The 18,886-nt window shown below is 38.8% G+C and overlaps 1 protein-coding gene across 1 annotated transcript in view; it reads left to right on the forward strand.

Annotated features, from left to right (window-relative positions):
* LOC110461119 overlaps positions 1–18,798 on the forward strand; it is a 45,535-nt gene extending 26,737 nt beyond the window's left edge. The window contains exon 2 of the mRNA XM_021514423.1: positions 16,736–18,798. Within this exon, the coding sequence (XP_021370098.1) occupies positions 16,809–17,849 (1,041 nt within the window). The 5' untranslated portion in view covers positions 16,736–16,808 and the 3' untranslated portion in view covers positions 17,850–18,798. The remainder of the gene's footprint in view (positions 1–16,735) is intronic.
* The last annotated feature ends 88 nt before the right edge of the window (positions 18,799–18,886 follow it).

Below are 18,886 nucleotides of genomic sequence, written 5' to 3' on the forward strand. Positions count from 1 at the left end.
TCACGTGGTTTTAGTTGCCTCTTTTGTTTGCCATTTAAACAAATATTTCAAATTTATGACACTAATTCTTTTCAACTGTCCATGCGTTACAAACCTTAAATATGATCCGCTTTCTTAGCAAAACTTCCCAACAAAAGTAGCATTATATTATATTTACTAAAAGTATGCAAGGGTACTGTCGTACATCATAACAAAATATAAACAAGAGGCCCAGAGGGCCTGTATCGCTCACCTGGAGATCAACGCAAACATGGCAACATATTCTCCAAACATATTCTCTGCAAACTAAGGTGATAACTGTGAGACCAAATGCCCCGTGGTATAATGAAAATCTCCGCGTGGAAAAGCAGAAACGTAGACAAGCAGAGAGACAGTGGCGACGGACCAAATTAACCGTTCACCAACTGATTTATAGAGAGCAATGTCGGCTAGTTGGTTCACTGCTCTTTAAGTCAAAGAAGGCTTATTATTCGGAAAAAATCGAAGAATGTGGCAAGGATAAAAGACAACTTTTCAGACTCACCAAAAACCTAGTGGGACAGAAAGGTGAAATTATCCTACCAAGCTGTTATTCTGAAAAAGACTTAGCAAGCAAGTTCAGTGATAACTTTCTGAATAAAATCAGCTCAATCAGGAAAAATATTACCGAAGTGAACACCTCTGCTGACATTGACATCTCTGTCATGACTGCTGACATTGCATTTGATGGGGAACCATTGACAAAGCTCTCACCAACAATCCAGGACGAGTTGCGCAACATTAGCATGACCTCGCAATCGAAGTCCTGTGAGCTTGATCCACTGCCTACAGACCTATTAAAGCAATGTCTTGAAGCACTGCTTCCTTTGATTACCGCAATCATGAATAAATCATTGGTTGAGTCAAAGGTTCCATTATGTTTCAAGAAGGCACATGTCAGACCATTGTTAAAAAAGCCTGGAATGGACAAGGAGGAGTTGAAAAACTACCGCCCAGTTTCAAATCTGCCTTTTCTGTCTAAGATCTTGGAGAAGGTTGTGTCCCGGCGTTTAGAGGTTCATCTCCATGCAAACAGTCTCCATGACAACATGCAATCGGCCTACCGCATGGGACACTCTACTGAGACGGCCCTCCTACGTGTACATAGTGATATAGCTTCTGCATTGGATAACAAGTGCAGAGCGGTGCTTGTCATGCTGGACTTGTCAGCTGCATTTGACGTCATCGACCATGGCATACTTTATAAACGTCTGGAATACTCTTATGGAGTGACTGATACCGCACTATGCTGGATACAGTCATACCTGAGTGAACGACGACAGTGTGTTGCCATCGGATCTGCCACCTCACATGACAAAGTACTAGATTTCGGGGTTCCTCAAGGGTCGGTGTTAGGACCACGAAAATATTGTATGTACTCCAAACCGATTGGAGAGATTTGTCGTCGCCATAGCCTTCGCTATCATTGCTATGCTGATGACACACAAATTTACATGGTCATAAAACCACAGGACAGTTGGAATACAGTCTCAGAAAGTCTGGAAGCTTGTCTGACAGATATCAGTATCTGGATGAACGCCAACATGCTTAAACTTAATCAGGAAAAGACGGAACTAATCGTCTTTTCCCCAAAGTGTCAGCAAACAATGGCTCTCCAGCTCAAGGTTGGTGCCAGAACTATTGAGACTGTTCCAGCTGTTAAAAACCTAGGGGTATACTTTGACAGTTCTCTGAACATGGAGAAACAAGTGAACGCTATTGCCAAATCCTGTTACTACCAGATCAGGAACATCGGCTGTATTCGGCAGTTTCTAACTGCAGATGCATGCAAGATTTTGGTGCATTCACTTGTTACCTCTCGGTTGGATTATGGTAACGCCCTGCTCTGTGGTATATCTGACAAACTAACTAGTCGTCTGCAGAGGGTTCAGAACACTGCAGCACGGCTAGTTACTCGTACTCGAAAGAGAGAGCACATCACACCTGCGCTTTATTCGTTGCACTGGTTACCTGTACGATACAGGTCGCAGTACAAAATTCTGGTATACACATACAAGGCACTGAATGGAACAGCTCCTCAGTACCTACAGGAGCTTGTTACCCTGTATCAGCCGTCAAGATCACTGCGGTCGGAGTCAGAATCTTTGTTGTGTGTCCCAAAATCTCGTACTGTGACCTACGGAAACAGATGCTTTGGGAGGGTTTCGGCTACGTTGTGGAAAAGCTTACCATCTGCTATTAGGAAGTCAAATACCCTGGCCAAGTTCAAGAGGGACATAAAAACTCACCTCTTCACGTCTGCATTTTAGAATCTTTGCAAAGACGTCATGTAAATACCACGCTTTTATTTGTTCAAGTATGTGCACATTGCTTGTTAAGTGTATGAAAGTGATTGCAAGCCTTTGTTGTTTGTTTTCACAATTATAACCATTACTATTATCCATATGTTGAAAAGCGTAACAGAGTAATTTTACAAATTATATAGGGCGCTATATAAATGTTGTTTATTATTATCATTACTATCAAGGGAATATGCCAGACCCCATGGCCAATCCTTGTAGTATGTCTGTATCAGATTCTTCATGCCCAGCAATTTAATGTATGGTTATGGGGTGGGGATATTAACTGTTTCCAAGCTGTGACTCCGAAACTAGATCCCTAGGGTTGTTGCCAGACCCCAGGATCAATTCTAATATTATGACTGCATTCGTCTCTTGATGCCAAACAATTGTATATATAGTTTTGGGGTGGGGATCTTAACCATTTCGAAGTTATACTCAGCAATTGTATATATGCATGGTTATAGGGTGGGGATCTCAACCGTTTCCAAGCTGTGACTAAGCAACTAGGTCCCTAGGGGTTCGGTACGACCCCAGGGTCTATTCTAATACCATGACTACTTCTGTCTCTGTATGCCAAGCATTTGTATATATAGTTATGGGGTGGGGATCTCAACCGTTTCAAAGTTATGACCTAGGGACTATGTCTCATAGGGTGGGGCCAGACCATAGGCCATCCTGGAAGCAAATGTGCATGCTTCTCTTTATACTCCACAATTGTATATATGGTTATACCGTGGGGATCTCAACCATTTCCAAGTAATAAACTTGTTTTGACCCCACCCCTTAGCACAGGGTACACTTTTGAATCCCTGCCTCCCATGAATGCTTCTTACCAAATATGATCGATATCCATGGCATAATTATACAGAAGAAGTCGTTTATAGCAATATAGCCAAATTACCCCGTTTTGGTCCCGCCCCTCAGCCCCCTGGGTGGTCAGCCCCACCATTTGTACAATTTTGAATCTCCACTAACAAGGGGTGCTTCCAGTCAAATATGGTTGATATCCATCACTAAGTTCCAGAGAAGAAGTCACTTAAATCAATATAGCCCTATTGCCTCCTTTCGGCCCCGCCCCTCAGGCCCCTATGTGGCCAGACCTACGGTTATACAAAATTGGTTCCCTTTCCCCCAAGGATGCTTCAGACCAAATATGGAATGAATCTTTTCATTCCTACAGAAGAAGAAAAAAAAGATAGTCTGTTCGTTTTTCTAAAATGGGAATAGGTTTGTTTTGGTCTACTAAGGAATGACTGGATATTGAAGACAAATAGTTATTAAGAAGTTCGCATTAACATAGATTCACGTACTTCACGTACAACCTTGTTTAAAGCTATCAGCCTTCACGTCGATTCCCGTAGTTAAAGACTACACGTACAACCTTGTTTATAGCTATCAGCCTTCACGTCAATTCCCATGGTTAAAGACTACACGGACAACCTTGTTTATAGCTATCAGCCTTCACGTCGATTCCCGTGGTTAAAGACTACACGGACAACCTTGTTTATAGCTATCAGCCTTCACGTCGATTCCCGTGGTTAAAGACTACACGGACAACCTTGTTTATAGCTATCAGCCTTCAAGTCGATTCCCGTGGTTAAAGACTACAAGTACAACCTTGTTTATAGCTATCAGCCTTCAAGTCGATTCCCGTGGTTAAAGACTACACGGATAACATTGTTTATAGCTATCAGCCTTCACGTCAATTCCCGTGGTTAAAGACTACACGTACAACCTTGTTTATAGGTATCAACCTTCAAGTCGATTCCCGTGGTTAAAGACTACACGTACAACCTTGTTTATAGGTATCAACCTTCAAGTCGATTCCCGTGGTTAAAGACTACACGGACAACCTTGTTTATAGCTATCAGCCTTCAAGTCGATTCCCGGTGTTAAAAACTACAAGTACAACCTTGTTTATAGCTATCAGCCTTCACCTCGATTCCCGTGGTTAAAGACTACACGGACAACCTTGTTTTTTGCTATCAGCCTTCACTTCGATTCCCGTGGTTAAAGACTACACGTACAACCTTGTTTATAGCTATCAGCCTTCACGTCGATTCCCGTGGTTAAAGACTACACGTACAACCTTGTTTATAGCTATCAGCCTTCACGTCGATTCCCGTGGTTAAAGACTACACGTACAACCTTGTTTATAGCTATCAGCCTTCACGTCGATTCCCGTGGTTAAAGACTACACGTACAACCTTGTTTATAGCTATCAGCCTTCACGTCGATTCCCGTGGTTAAAGACTACACGTACAACCTTGTTTATAGCTATCAGCCTTCACGTCGATTCCCGTGGTTAAAGACTACACGGACAACCTTGTTTATAGCTATCAGCCTTCACGTCGATTACCGTGGTTAAAGACTACAGGTACAACCTTGTTTATAACTTTCAGCCTTCACGTCGATTCCCGTGGTTATAGCTATCGGCCTTCACGTCGATTCCAGTGGTTATAGCTATCAGCCTTCACGTCGATTCCCGTGGTTAAAGTAATTAACTCTCGAAGATATCTGGTCAGACATAGGCGAGTGCTCATGATAGATCCAGAAAAATTATCCAACGAAATTAATTCATCAAACGACAAACCCTTACTTGGATTTAACTGAAAACAATTCGATACATGTTTAATAGTTCGTAATGGTTGTTTCGAAGATTAATTTGCATCGCCTGACAATGTTAAACTAAACATTTCATGGTCACCTACATTCCTGGTTTATTTATTTCATGACCGCATAATTAAAAGTCTGTTTTTGTAAAAACAACAAAAGACACCCGTTGACGTGGAATGTGGTAACTTGATATTTTACTGTCGATAGCGTATTTAAAATCCTACAGAGATCAATCTTCAGGATCGATTAGCAACGCACGATTTGAACTGTAACAAATTGAACAAAAACAAAGGTCACACAACACAAACAAATCTACACATGCGCACTTATTCGTTTCCTTTGGTTTTTGTCTCTGACTTCCGGAAGATATTGGAGGTAATTTCATCACGTGAAATAATTGCCAGCTTATGACGTAAATCCTAGCAATTGTGGGACCGAAATAAGTATACAATTTCTAACCTGTCTATAACTTGTCAATTTACATATAACCAGCTATTTGAATGAAAAGATGAAAGGGTTTTAATATTCTCCAAAAGGATTCAGATATTTTGGTACAAAACATACTCTAATGATTTTCTGATGAAGCTAAGTATACCATATGAGTAGTTTTTAAGTGGATAATTTGGTACTTTTGTCTTTCCGCATTTTATTATTCACATTTAAGAGGTTAGACGATAGAATGTAGACATGCGTACAAGAAGGGCAGGGATCATTGGACGGGGATAATATGGGCAACAGATACACTAGCTTAGACAAGGAACGACATACATGTTAGGGTGGTACTAACTACATGTATGGCCAGGCGATTGTAGTGTCTATAATTGTTGTGACTTGTATCGCTATGGTAACGGGTGATACAGGGAACACCTTCTGAAGCACAATGTATCGTCTGTGGTGAATGACATGTGTCTTTGCCTTTTCTATTATGGTGTCCCACAGTTCCTGTTGATGTCAATTTGTAAGAATGTCTGCAGATTTTAGCTTTTGTAGTTTTTGTTTGTCCGGTATGTCTTTAGTTTCTGCTGGTGTTTTTCTCCTTTGTTTTGCTGTCTCCTCGGTTCCCGTTGTTGTATTTCCCTTTTGTTTTGATGTCTTCATTCACACTTCCTGTTGTTGTATTTCCATTTGTTTTGATGTCTTCATTCACATTTCCTGTTGTTGTATTTCCTTTTGATTTGATGTCTTCATTCACACTTCCTGTTGTTGTATTTCCATTTGTTTTGGTTTCTTCATTCACACTTCCTGTTGTTGTATTTTCATTTGTTTTGAAGGCTTCACTCACACTTCCTGTTGTTGTATTTCCATTTGTTTTGGTTTCTTCATTCACACTTCCTGTTGTTGTATTTCCATTTGTTTTGATGTCTGCATTTACACTTCCTGTTGATGTATTTCTATTTGTTTTGATGTCTTCATTCACACTTCCTGTTGTTGTATTTCCATTTGTTTTGATGTCTTCATTCACACTTCCTGTTGTTGTATTTCCATTTGTTTTGATGGCTTCATTTACACTTCCTGTTGTTGTATTTCCATTTGTTTTGATGTCTTCATTCTCACTTCCTGTTGTTGTATTTCCATTTGTTTTGGTGTCTTTATTCACACTTCCTGTGGTTGTATTTCCATTTGTTTTGGTGTCTTCATTCACACTTCCTGTTGTTGTATTTCTATTTGTTTTGATGTCTTCATTCACACTTCCTGTTGCTATGTTTCCATTTGTTTTGATGTCTTCATCCACACTTCCTATTGTTGTATTTCCTTTTGTTTTGATGTCTTCATTCACACTTTCTGTTGTTGTATTTCCATTTGTTTTGATGTCTTCACTCACACTTCCTGTTGTTGTATTTCCATTTGTTTTAGTGTCTTCATTCACACTTCCTGTTATTGTATTTCCATTTGTTTTGGTGTCTTCATTCACACTTCCTGTTGTTGTATTTCCATTTGTTTTGGGGTCCTTATTCACACTCCCTGTTGTTGTATTTCCATTTGTTTTGGTGTCTTTATTCACACTTCCTGTGGTTGTATTTCCATTTGTTTTGGTGTCTTCATTCACACTTCCTGTAGTTGTATTTCCATTTGTTTTGGTGTCCTTATTCACACTCCCTGTTGTTGTATTTCCATTTGTTTTGGTGTCTTTATTCACACTTCCTGTGGTTGTATTTCCATTTGTTTTGGTGTCTTCATTCACACTTCCTGTTGTTGTATTTCTATTTGTTTTGATGTCTTCATTCACACTTCCTGTTTTTGTGTTTCCATTTGTTTTGATGTCTTCATTCACACTTCCTATTGTTGTATTTCCATTTGTTTTGATGTCTTCATTCACACTTGCTGTTGTTGTATTTCCATTTGTTTTGATGTCTTCACTCACACTTCCTGTTGTTGTATTTCCATTTGTTTTGTTGTCTTCATTCACACTTTCTGTTGTTGTATTTCCATTTGTTTTGATGTCTTCACTCACACTTCCTGTTGTTGTATTTCCATTTGTTTTAGTGTCTTCATTCACACTTCCTGTTATTGTATTTCCATTTGTTTTGGTGTCTTCATTCACACTTCCTGTAGTTGTATTTCCATTTGTTTTGGTGTCCTTATTCACACTCCCTGTTGTTGTATTTCCATTTGTTTTGGTGTCTTCATTTACACTTCCTGTTGATGTATTTCCATTTGTTTTGATGTCTTCATTCACACTTGCTGTTGTTGTATTTCCATTTGTTTTGATGTCTTCACTCACACTTCCTGTTGTTGTATTTCCATTTGTTTTAGTGTCTTCATTCACACTTACTGTTATTGTATTTCCATTTGTTTTGGTGTCTTCATTCACACTTCCTGTAGTTGTATTTCCATTTGTTTTGGTGTCCTTATTCACACTCCCTGTTGTTGTATTTCCATTTGTTTTGGGGTCTTTATTCACACTTCCTGTGGCTGTATTTCCATTTGTTTTGGTGTCTTCATTCACACTTCCTGTTGTTGTATTTCTATTTGTTTTGATGTCTTCATTTACACTTCCTGTTGTTGAATTTTCATTTGTTTTGATGGCTTCATTTACACTTCCTGTTGTTCTATTTCCATTTGTTTTGATGTCTTCATTCACACTTGCTGTTGTTGTATTTCCATTTGTTTTGATGTCTTCATTCACACTTCCTGTTGTTGTATTTCCATTTGTTTTAGTGTCTTCATTCACACTTCCTGTTATTGTATTTCCATTTGTTTTGGTGTCTTCATTCACACTTCCTGTTGTTGTATTTCCATTTGTTTTGGTGTCCTTATTCACACTCCCTGTTGTTGTATTTCCATTTGTTTTGGTGTCTTTATTCACACTTCCTGTGGTTGTATTTCCATTTGTTTTGGTGTCTTCATTCACACTTCCTATTGTTGTATTCCCTTTTGTTTTGGTGGCTTCATTCACACTTCCTGTTGTTGTATTCCCTTTTGTTTTGGTGTCTCCGCAGTTCCTATGGTTGACTTTCCCTTATGTTTTGATTTCTCCACAGTTTCGGTTGTTTTGTTGCCTGTTGTTTTGATGCTATCTCAATTCCTGTTGTTGTCGTTTATAGGTCTTTTTCTGTTGTCTCCTCTGTTTTGAAGACTGAACTCCTGATTCTCTACTCCAGCGCTCTGCCATGCGTTTGTTAAAATACACCTTAATACCGGGATACTCTATCAAGACAGACCAATTATGTATGTAAATTTCTAGCAATGCATGACACGCGCTTGTTACCAATGAAATAGGAGATTTCTACATCCGGTGTGATTCCCGATTCCCTTCGATAGTACTCCGACACATCAAACGCACCAGAAATGAATTATTAACTACCATGGCGCCCTCTATCTGTCAATCTCAAACGTGCTATAGCGTGTTGTTACTGGTTCTGTAATGATATATCGAAGTTCTGTATTAGGTTCTAAAATAAAGTGTTAAATAAAATACATAGCTCTCTTTTTTTGACCGAGATTTCGATACACAATTAGGTCAGCACGACGCCAATGCTAGCCTTCCTTAAAAGGGAAACAACTCATTCTGAATCATTTATCTTACTGTGTATGTAATGGACGGGTTGACATGGCTATTTCGAGTCTTTGGCGTATTTTAAGACATAGTCCACCTCGTTAATTACAGTTTGCTGTGACCGAAACTGATAAATGTTTAGCATGGACTTTATACTGTACCCTTAATAGTTACATTAGGTAAGGTACGTAACACATACACGTGACCTAGACATTATCTTAATAGATACAAAATGTCCAAAATAAATTACATTACACCATTCAGGTTGTGTAGGACTCGTCGGTGACACAAGGGGCAAGAAAGGTGAAACTAAACTACCATTGAAACAAGAAGGGAAGGTGTGGAGAACCCTACCCCTCGATGTATGTCTACACCAGACATAACAAGAGGACTGGGTCGTTTTCGTTTACCGCGGTCCAAACGGTTGAACCAGTTGGACAAGAACTGTTCGTAAATGAAATAAGGTCGGACCCAGTAATATGTTGATGCTTTAAGGCGAGCCTTGACAACATTTTGCAAGGCCTATATAAACTTTTGCAGATCCACCAGAATATATACCCGAAATGTTACATTAAAACACGGACGTACCGGTTGTTCCGCATAAACGAACAGACCCCTGGTTAATTTGAAATTAATGTTGAGTAAAATGTGTATACTATTAATTAGAGGTTGGTGACTGGACAGTAGGGAGGTGGAAGGTTCAGTAGGGCACAGATGCTGGACACACTAATAGTAATATGATGTGTATAGTATACACATCATGTTACTGTCAGTGTGTCCAGCATCTGTACAGTAGATGGTACAATCACGGTAGGGGATGGAGAAGGTGGGAGGTACAGTACGGCATAATCAGGGTAGGGGATGGAGAAGGTGGGAGGTACAGTGCGGGACAGTCAGGGTAGGGGATGGAGAAGGTGGGGGGTACAGTACGGCACCATCAGGGTAGGGGAGGGAGAAGGTGGGAGGTACAGTACGGGATAATCAGGGTAGGGGATGGAGAAGGTGGGAGGTACAGTACGGGACAGTCAGGGTAGGGGATGGAGAAGGTGGGGGTTACAGTACGGCACCATCAGGGTAGGGGATGGAGAACGGCACAGTCAGGGTAGGAGATGGAGAAGGTGGGAGGTACAGTACGGCACCATCAGGGTAGGGGATGGAGAAGGTGGGAGGTACAGTACGGCACCATCAGGGTAGGGGATGGAGAAGGTGGGAGGTACAGGGATGGAGAAGGTGGACTGTCAAACCTGTTCGTCTTAGTGATACAATTATATACATATACTAATATAACCTAACAGCAAGTTTAACCAATCTTCTTGTATTTGACTGAAATACCATATTTGTATTCAGCAAACTTGTACATACAATCTTTACATAAGTATATGGTATGTTTATGGTCAAAGTGTAGAAATGGATCAATGATTGACATCAAAAATGGAAAGAACTTTGAGAAATTTCTCTTTTTAATGATTGTTGTCACTGACGAACTTCGGTTCAACCCTCAACATAGTTAACACTGAAAGTCTACCGTGCAATTTCTTAATATTTTACCAAAATAATGGTATGTAATGCAGTTATCTGAAACCTATAGTAACAATTTACCAATGGGCATGTCTGGCCTCCTCTGCTAACACTTGTACGGTATAACTGCTTGTCTAGTACAGTAGATGTAACGACTTCGAGGAGGGTTGTCTATAATGGAAAGTAAAGCCCCTCCGAGTGAACGTCGAGTCACCTGTATCGATGAGCTAGCCACTACGCTAATGCCTTGTATATGATTATGAGGGTATATTTATCACAATACACCGCCTGCTATAATGGGCTAGGAGATATCTTGTATCCCCAACATCTCATTCACGACCTCAAGGTTTGGAAGTCATTGTTTTCAAATCTTATCTCAGCCCTTTTATCTATTTCGAAATAGAAAGGGATTTCTTTTTCACAATACAAATACTCATGTACACAATACCAATATCAATATAAAAGTGTAGTATTAATTAAATGGGCCAGGTTTAAATAAAACACGTCGTGTGTCCTTCATTTATGTGGACTTTGGACATTGTATACGTAATTGCGATTGAATCCTTGGTGTTATCGGCTGAACCAGCAGATGTGTTTTAATATTTCGTATATATAGATTTAAGGGTCCTCGTGCCACCGGCAAAATATAGTATACAATTGCAGATATACATTGGAAACTTCCCGAGATGACAATAGCATTTATAAATTATTGCGGAATGAAAAAGGTCCAAATATAGCTGTTACATATTATCAGGCCCCTGTGAAACAGTGTTATACTTATTTACAAATGATATTTTTCCATTTTCCTCTTATCCTACATGGGGTTTCCTGTGTATTATCCTCCTGTAGGGAACCCCAGAGAAATGAACACACTCTACTATGTAGATTTTACTATCTTTCAACAGTGACTTCGTGGTTAATAATTGATAGGTATGGAACATTAAAAGACTAACACCAATCTACTCTTCTCCAATCCACCTCGAGTATCAGCGTGGCTATATACGGTATATTGGTAGTCTGGAGATAGCCGATCTCATTTTCTTTAAGTTTTTGTTTGTGTGTATGAGGTTTAACGTCCTAACAACATCAAAGCTCAAATGAAGTTAATCATTATAAACTTAGGTGAAGTAACACTATTCTACATATTCTTCTTCTCAATGATGTTTCCGTTAATATAGTATACACTGTACATATACTGGGGATTCACCTTACTGTCATTCATACAATGTAGTTCTTTTCACTTTTGATATTTTTGTAGCAGGTGTCGATGATGAGTTGATTTTAGATTACAATCGAACTTGCTCGAGAAACTTCTATTAGAGAGATCGCTTTCAAATGTGTTACCCGTTATAGTGATTTCAGCGTGTATTGTACCTGTATTAAGAGTCCGTCTTTGTTAAGAAACAAACGTCTGGGCTCGTGTTCATGAAACCGTTCCCAGGCTCAAACTCAGATTTTGGGTTGAAACTTAACCTATTTCATGTTTTTTGATAAAAAAAATGACAATATGTCAATAATATTTTAAAAATGAAAGAAATTTGGAGAGATATTAAACCAAATATTGTTTCCAATGTCTACCTTTAGGACATCAAAAACACAGTTCCTTAACACCGGTGTTACTGTATATAATTGATCTTGTACAACGCAAAAACAGTATTCTAAAATTCACAAATTTTCTTTTTTTCTAAGCAAAATATTTCTAATAGGGAATTATTACACATTTTCTGTGTAGTAAAGTGTTTTCCTTTTCGCTGTATCGTAAAACACCTACCATATATATTTGCCATAGACTTTAGCTTCTGAATAGCCTTTCCCCCTGCTATACAATGTAACTACAAACTCGACTCGCCGTGGGCCTCAGTATCGTGTGTGATATCAGTACCCAGTATGACTCGGACTGGATAGGGCGCACTGATCTTAGCTGATGTTGTTTCTTATAAAGGATCTGAGATGTTGGATTTTGTCTTCACCACCGATTAACAGGTATCTGTACAGTGCTAATTTCATTATTGATAAATAACAGTCTAATGTCTTGTCACCAAAATCTGCTTACTTGTCTATATCCTTACCTGTCTATATACTTACCTGTCTATATCCTTACCTGTCTATATACTTAGTCTATATACTTACCTGTCTATATACTTAGTCTATATACTTACCTGTCTATATCCTTACCTGTCTATATACTTACCTGTCTATATCCCTGTACAGAACCAAACGCTTTATATCAAGATTTACATTTTATGAACGAAATCAAACTTCGGTTACATTTTAAGTTCAAAACCGCTTTACCTTTGACGAAATATGTAAGAAAACATACTTCAGTCGGGGAGTTTTGTGACACGAACGGTTAGGGAAGTTTTGTGACACGGACGGTTAGGGGAGTTTTGTGACACGGACGGTTAGGGGAGTTTTGTGACACGGACGGTTAGGGGAGTTTTGTGACACGGACGGTTAGTATTGCACTTAGTAAGTTTTATTGTAGACAAATGTTCATATCTTTAACACATTACATACTATGGCCGCACCATAGCGAACTATGTGTCACCTTCTTTGATGACTAATATTGTTTGTCTTATATTTGGATTCGTACATATCGTATACTTCTTGGTAAAGGCAATGACGCGTTTTTAATCTTTGCTAGATTAAACAATAGAATTAGATTAAATTGCAAATCAACTACCTATCCGGAATTGCAATTATCTACCTTGTCACTAATTAGTACATGTACCTAACGTGCAAAGCTAACCAAATAACACCAAGTTGACTTGTACAGTTATTTGATTAACAATATTACGTTCATATTAATAATATAATATTTAGTTTAAACAATATCCTTGAGGAATAAGGTAGCACAAATATAATACAAAAGAAAAATGGAATCAAGCTTAGAGGTAATGTAAACTACCATTGAACCTGTGTGACCGAGCTGTCCGGCTTTATGTTATCCGCTGTTCCTGGTATTTACTGTAATTCATTCTCTAATAAATTTCAAACAACTCATACAGGATGCATTGAATTGGAAAATGGAAAACAAATAAACAAGAACAATGAGAATGGTATCAAGTTTACCGAAATATGTTTGTGTATACTGATAAAACGCTAATGCTGTTCTTAAGCGGTGATATATTGACTTGAGTATAAACCTACCAATAGACTGCAAACTCGAGTCTCTAACGAAACTCACATTATTAATAAGCTTAAATTGAAAATATTGATTTAAAGATACTAATATACCAATAGTTAACATCATATGAACTTTACTTATGGTTACAATCACAGTTTTAATAGACTGCAAAATCGAGTCTCTAACGAAACTCACATTATATATAAGCTTAAGCGAAGTGCGATTTTCACTTGGGAACGAGGATACGAAATAATCAGTAGACGTTAAATGCCCATGAATATAACACGTTATAAACACAGGGACCAGAGAATTTGTTCCAACCCATCCTGATAACAGGGACCCGAGAATTTGTTCCGACCCATCCTGATAGCAGGGACCTGAGAATTTGTTCCGACCCATCCTGATAACAGGGACCTGATAATTTGTTCCGACCCATCCTGATAACAGGGACCCGATAATTTGTTCGGACCCATCCTGAACACAAGGACCTGAGAATTTGTTCCGACCCATCCTGATAGCAGGGACCTGATAATTTGTTCCGACCCATCCTGATAGCAGGGACCTGAGAATTTGTTCCGACCCATCCTGATAACAGGGAACTGAGTATAAGTTTAAGCTACCTAATGAATATTTGGACCTAACCAGGCGTGTACAGAAGAATTTTCGGTAAAAAAGCAGCCAACAGTGCTAGTGATGAGTTGATCTGAACCCGTTAAACGATTGATAGTACCACAGCTTAGGGTGATATTCATATAGGTGTTAAAGAAGTGCTCAGGTCCCTGTGATCCGGACGTGTAGGGAGTAATATAATTTGGTCACCTCTCGGTAAAAATGCCACCCGCACTGATTAACAAGTCCTGTGGTTATATACGATAGTAAGAATGATTTAGACATATTACAGAGTATTAGGAATAACACCACGCGGTATCATAATTGATTTACGCTGATACCTATTGGAGGGTCTTACTTCTATTACTCAACGTTATGTACGGTCGATGGCTGTGGTATATCCCCACAACGATAGACACACACTTGTATGAATTATGACATTGATATATTTGCTTTGTACCGGCTTCGCAAACAGAGATCCACTCAAACTTCTCTCTATTGAGGTGTCCTATTGGGTGTCGAGTTAATCCGGTCAAACGTATGTTTGAATTATACTGCAGGTCAGGTGTTAATAACGTTAACAGTCGGAAACATCTTTGGCTTAAGCAAATTGAATCTGGCTGTAATTCACACGTTACAAACTGACTTGAATGTCCCCTTTACTTCATCTGACATTGTCCTGTTACCTTATACTGCATTCTTAAATTGAACAACTTAAAATGTACAACAATGCCCCTCCTTTAAATAAAGTTAAAACGTGTAAATCGCCTCCAGTCCCCTAAATACGTATTCCGTTCGGGATAACTCTATTCCATATAGTTGCACCCGGTGACTTCCAGGGAATTAAACGGTTTCCTTAATCCTGACTAGGAAATACGCAAAATCAAATAAAAATATTTAAATAAAAAATCAGAGTATTTTTATTAGCGGAGGATTATCTATCGCCAAAATGCAGCCAACATCGTCAGTGACCTCAATGGAATAAACAATTGTGAAACATCTTTGCTGTGAAGCTTTGCAGAATATCAAAATCATTAAGTGTTCATGTGAGGGTATATCAGACAAACGTTAATTGTTCTTGGGCTAATTGCATTTAACTGGAAACTTCATTCCATGTTGCATTCCCTTTTTATTGTAAACTTTGTATCCAATTCCAGGATAAGGGGAGGAAGAAAATGAGTCAATCAATATGTATTTATGGGAAATACGGAAATACAGAATTTCCTCACTTTTCACAGACATGTGTGTTTCCCTTTCAAGCAGGAAAAGATTAATAAAATCTTTCATCTCCTTGAGGGTGAGATAGGGGGATCTCAACCCGAGAGGGGAAGATTCTTGATTTGCCAAACACGAGGCTTTGCCGAGTGTTGGGCAACTTAAGAATCTTCCCCCGAGGGTTGAGATTCCCCTATCTCATCCCGGAGGGGTTGAATGATTATTTTTCTCTTACCTGTTGTTCCTGTCCAAGTGTAAGACGAAACATATTGTTTGTAAACAGGAACACATGGATAGCGTATTAATATTATATGTATGCGTCAGACGGTTTACGCATCATATTTTAAACATTTTAAAATCAATCCCATCTTCTTTGATGTCAAATGTAAACACGACAAGATTAGCAGACGAACCTGTGTATGTGTGTGACCTCATAAAAGTAGTTCTTCTTCCGGATCACATCAGTGACGTCAGGTTTATTGTGGAAAACGTGCAAAGAGCACGTGTAGCTTGTCTCAACCCTAGGGTGAGACAAGTAAATCTCACACCGGTAAAAGTTAGAATAAATCTGTCCAGGATAAGAGGACAGCCTGTCACCCCCTAGGGGCAGAAAGGCTCGTGCACAATGGCGCGATCTACGTCATAACAATAGTATGCTAACCACTCCGCTAAATAGTATGACGCCAATTCGTTAATACATTGACATCACGTTAAACAGTAGCAGACCATGGAAGATAACTCTGGATTTGCTCGAAAAATATATGCAATCAACGCTTACTTTTCATGCAATCACCGGCGGATTTGTGAGTGAAACAGGATCGGAGAAAAACAATATCCCCCTACCTTGAGGGTGTGACAGAAAAATCTCTAATCCTCGGGATAACATTCTCGAATGGCTTACCTTCAGCAAAGTCTCGGCTTAGACAATCAAGAATATCATCCCTCGGGTTGGAGATTTCTCTATCATACCCTTACGGTAGGTAAAGACTATTTTAGTCATACCCCCGTGTGTAGAATTTCCCCAATCCATTGTATAAATGAATGACGCTATTAATCGCTGCCGAGAAGTTTGATGTACTCTTAGTACTTAAATATATAGTCATAGCATATTTTGTTATTCTTGATTTCATTTCGTTCCGCTCATTATTTCCTTCTGGCAATCTCATTCAACTAAACTCTCACTTTATGTGCCGAGGTCTAGTCACTTCAACAAGCGTCTGATTAACCGAGACTATGCAACCACGGCTGAGTACTTATTGTTTTGTTATAATCGTGCTTTATGTCTGTTTTTGTTGTTGATCTAATGTGTTCTGTCTTTCTTTGGTTTTACAGGTGATGCTATGACATGACGTAATTGACAAAGATTGTGATGTCATCAGGGATACCTTAGAAACATTTATTTAAAATGGCCAAACGTCCAAAGAAAATAGTGTATGGCGACCAGATTCAGAGATCAGAATACAACGATGGCGTCCTTAGAAACAACAATCGAGCAAATAATAGACTATCTCGCGAAATGTTAATGTACGAGAAAGCGCAAAAGGTCATACTAAAAGACCTTGGAAAAGAAACACAGTTGTTGCGTTCAAAATTAAGCATGTCGACAATAGCGTCGCCACGTCTTGCGTTCGCTAAGAACACAACTACTGACATTGCGCCTTTTACAATATATGGTATGTCAGCGAACCCTAAAAGCAAAAAAGAACCCGCGCGGAAGGTTACACTGAAGCCAATTTACCCTTCTGTCGTAGAAGGAAGTGCAACTCCCCGGGCAAGTTTTAACCCACGGACAAGCTTCGTAAACCCTAGGAATCACGTGGTAGTGAGTTCAAGCTCACGGAACGGACTAGCGGATTCTAGAGTAGAGAAAGTGAATTCCAGGAATGGTTTGTTAGATTCACGAAATAACATATTAGACTCGCGAAACGAACTCGTTGACGGATCAGTAAGTGCTAGAAGTGGTGCGCTTGAACCACGGATAAGTTCAAGAACAAACATGAACAATTCTCGAAACAGCGCAGTTCAGTTAAATGCACTTACTACTTCGCCTGGTAAATTGACATCTTCAAAATCAAGAAGAGCAATGAAATCTGGTAAAACTGGAGTTTCTAATCAAGAAAGCGAAAGTGAGTTTTCAACAGTGGAAGCTCGAGGGGGAAGAGCAAGTGTCGTTTCCGACATTAAGAGTCGACAAGCTCCTTCTCGGTTAAGTTTTATTGATATACTTGCAGAGGCGGAAGAACGAAAGGCAAAGGAAGCGAAACTTGAATTAGAGGCTAACTCGAGTACAACGACAATGCTTCGTCCGAAAACACCAATTCTGACAATTGATGGTGACGTCACAGCGTCACCTGATGATGTTAATGAGGAATACAAATCGAGCCGCCGAGGAAGCCACATTGGGGCGACGCCTAAAGCCACGGCAGTGACGGTTAAGCAGAAATGAGAGGGAATTTGTGTAATGGAGGGAGGAAAACAATAGAGAATGGAATGTGTCGGTCCATTTGGTGATTACTTTGACTACAGCTAAATTTTGTACTGTTCTCAGAGTTATACTTACAAATGTAATTTATTGATTTTGATTTAAAATGATGCATCAATTTTGATCGTCAGAGATTGAATTTACAGGTCTAACACAATATTATATGTGAAAACATATACGTCTGTGAACGACAACAGGTAAGACATCTGTTATGTATGGCGGTGTTGCTTTATAAAGACTTATTCCCGTGAATGTGTGAAATTTTTAAGAGGTTGATTTGGCAATTATTATTTCTTTATTTCCTCCAAATTGAAGAGTTACAAAAATATACAGTGTAGTCAAAATACAAATCAAATATTATAAATTGATACTTAAATGCACATAAATACATCAGTTAACTACAGAGATGAAATCTGTATGATTTTTGGCTTTTCCGAGAGGTCCCGAATAGGACAATGCAGGGAAACTCGATAGCGTGAGGGAAACTTGCTGTACATAAAAACGTCACGTGATCAATATACAATGTAATCCAATCATCTTGATTAGTTAAAGAAATAACATGCCACACACATATATATATAGATATATTACATAAATGACGTCATATGAAAAACTAATTATCAACTTGTGCTAATGCACGTCTTTAAGATATATAACAAACCACACGTTTGGTGTTATTTAGTTCGCGATATGTATCACACTGTTATGTTGTTATTTTCAAAATATTTAAATATGAGAATGACATGGTTTGTGAATAAATATACACATAACTAAAAAGGAATTTGGGTCGATTTAAATAGTTATCTCCCTCACATAATGTTTATTCCTAAACAGATTCAAACTTCACACGTGCTTGCCGACTTCTACTTTGAAGAATCTAAAATAGAAACCCATTAAAACTGTGTAAATTTGCATTATANATAATTTGTGTATTAAGCGTTTTTCTAAACGAACTACGAGAGGTTTTGTATCGTAACATGTTCACGATGTCCACAAACTGT

Source organism: Mizuhopecten yessoensis, unplaced genomic scaffold, assembly GCF_002113885.1.
Source record: "Mizuhopecten yessoensis strain PY_sf001 unplaced genomic scaffold, ASM211388v2 scaffold10567, whole genome shotgun sequence".
Lineage (NCBI taxonomy): Eukaryota > Metazoa > Mollusca > Bivalvia > Pectinida > Pectinidae > Mizuhopecten > Mizuhopecten yessoensis.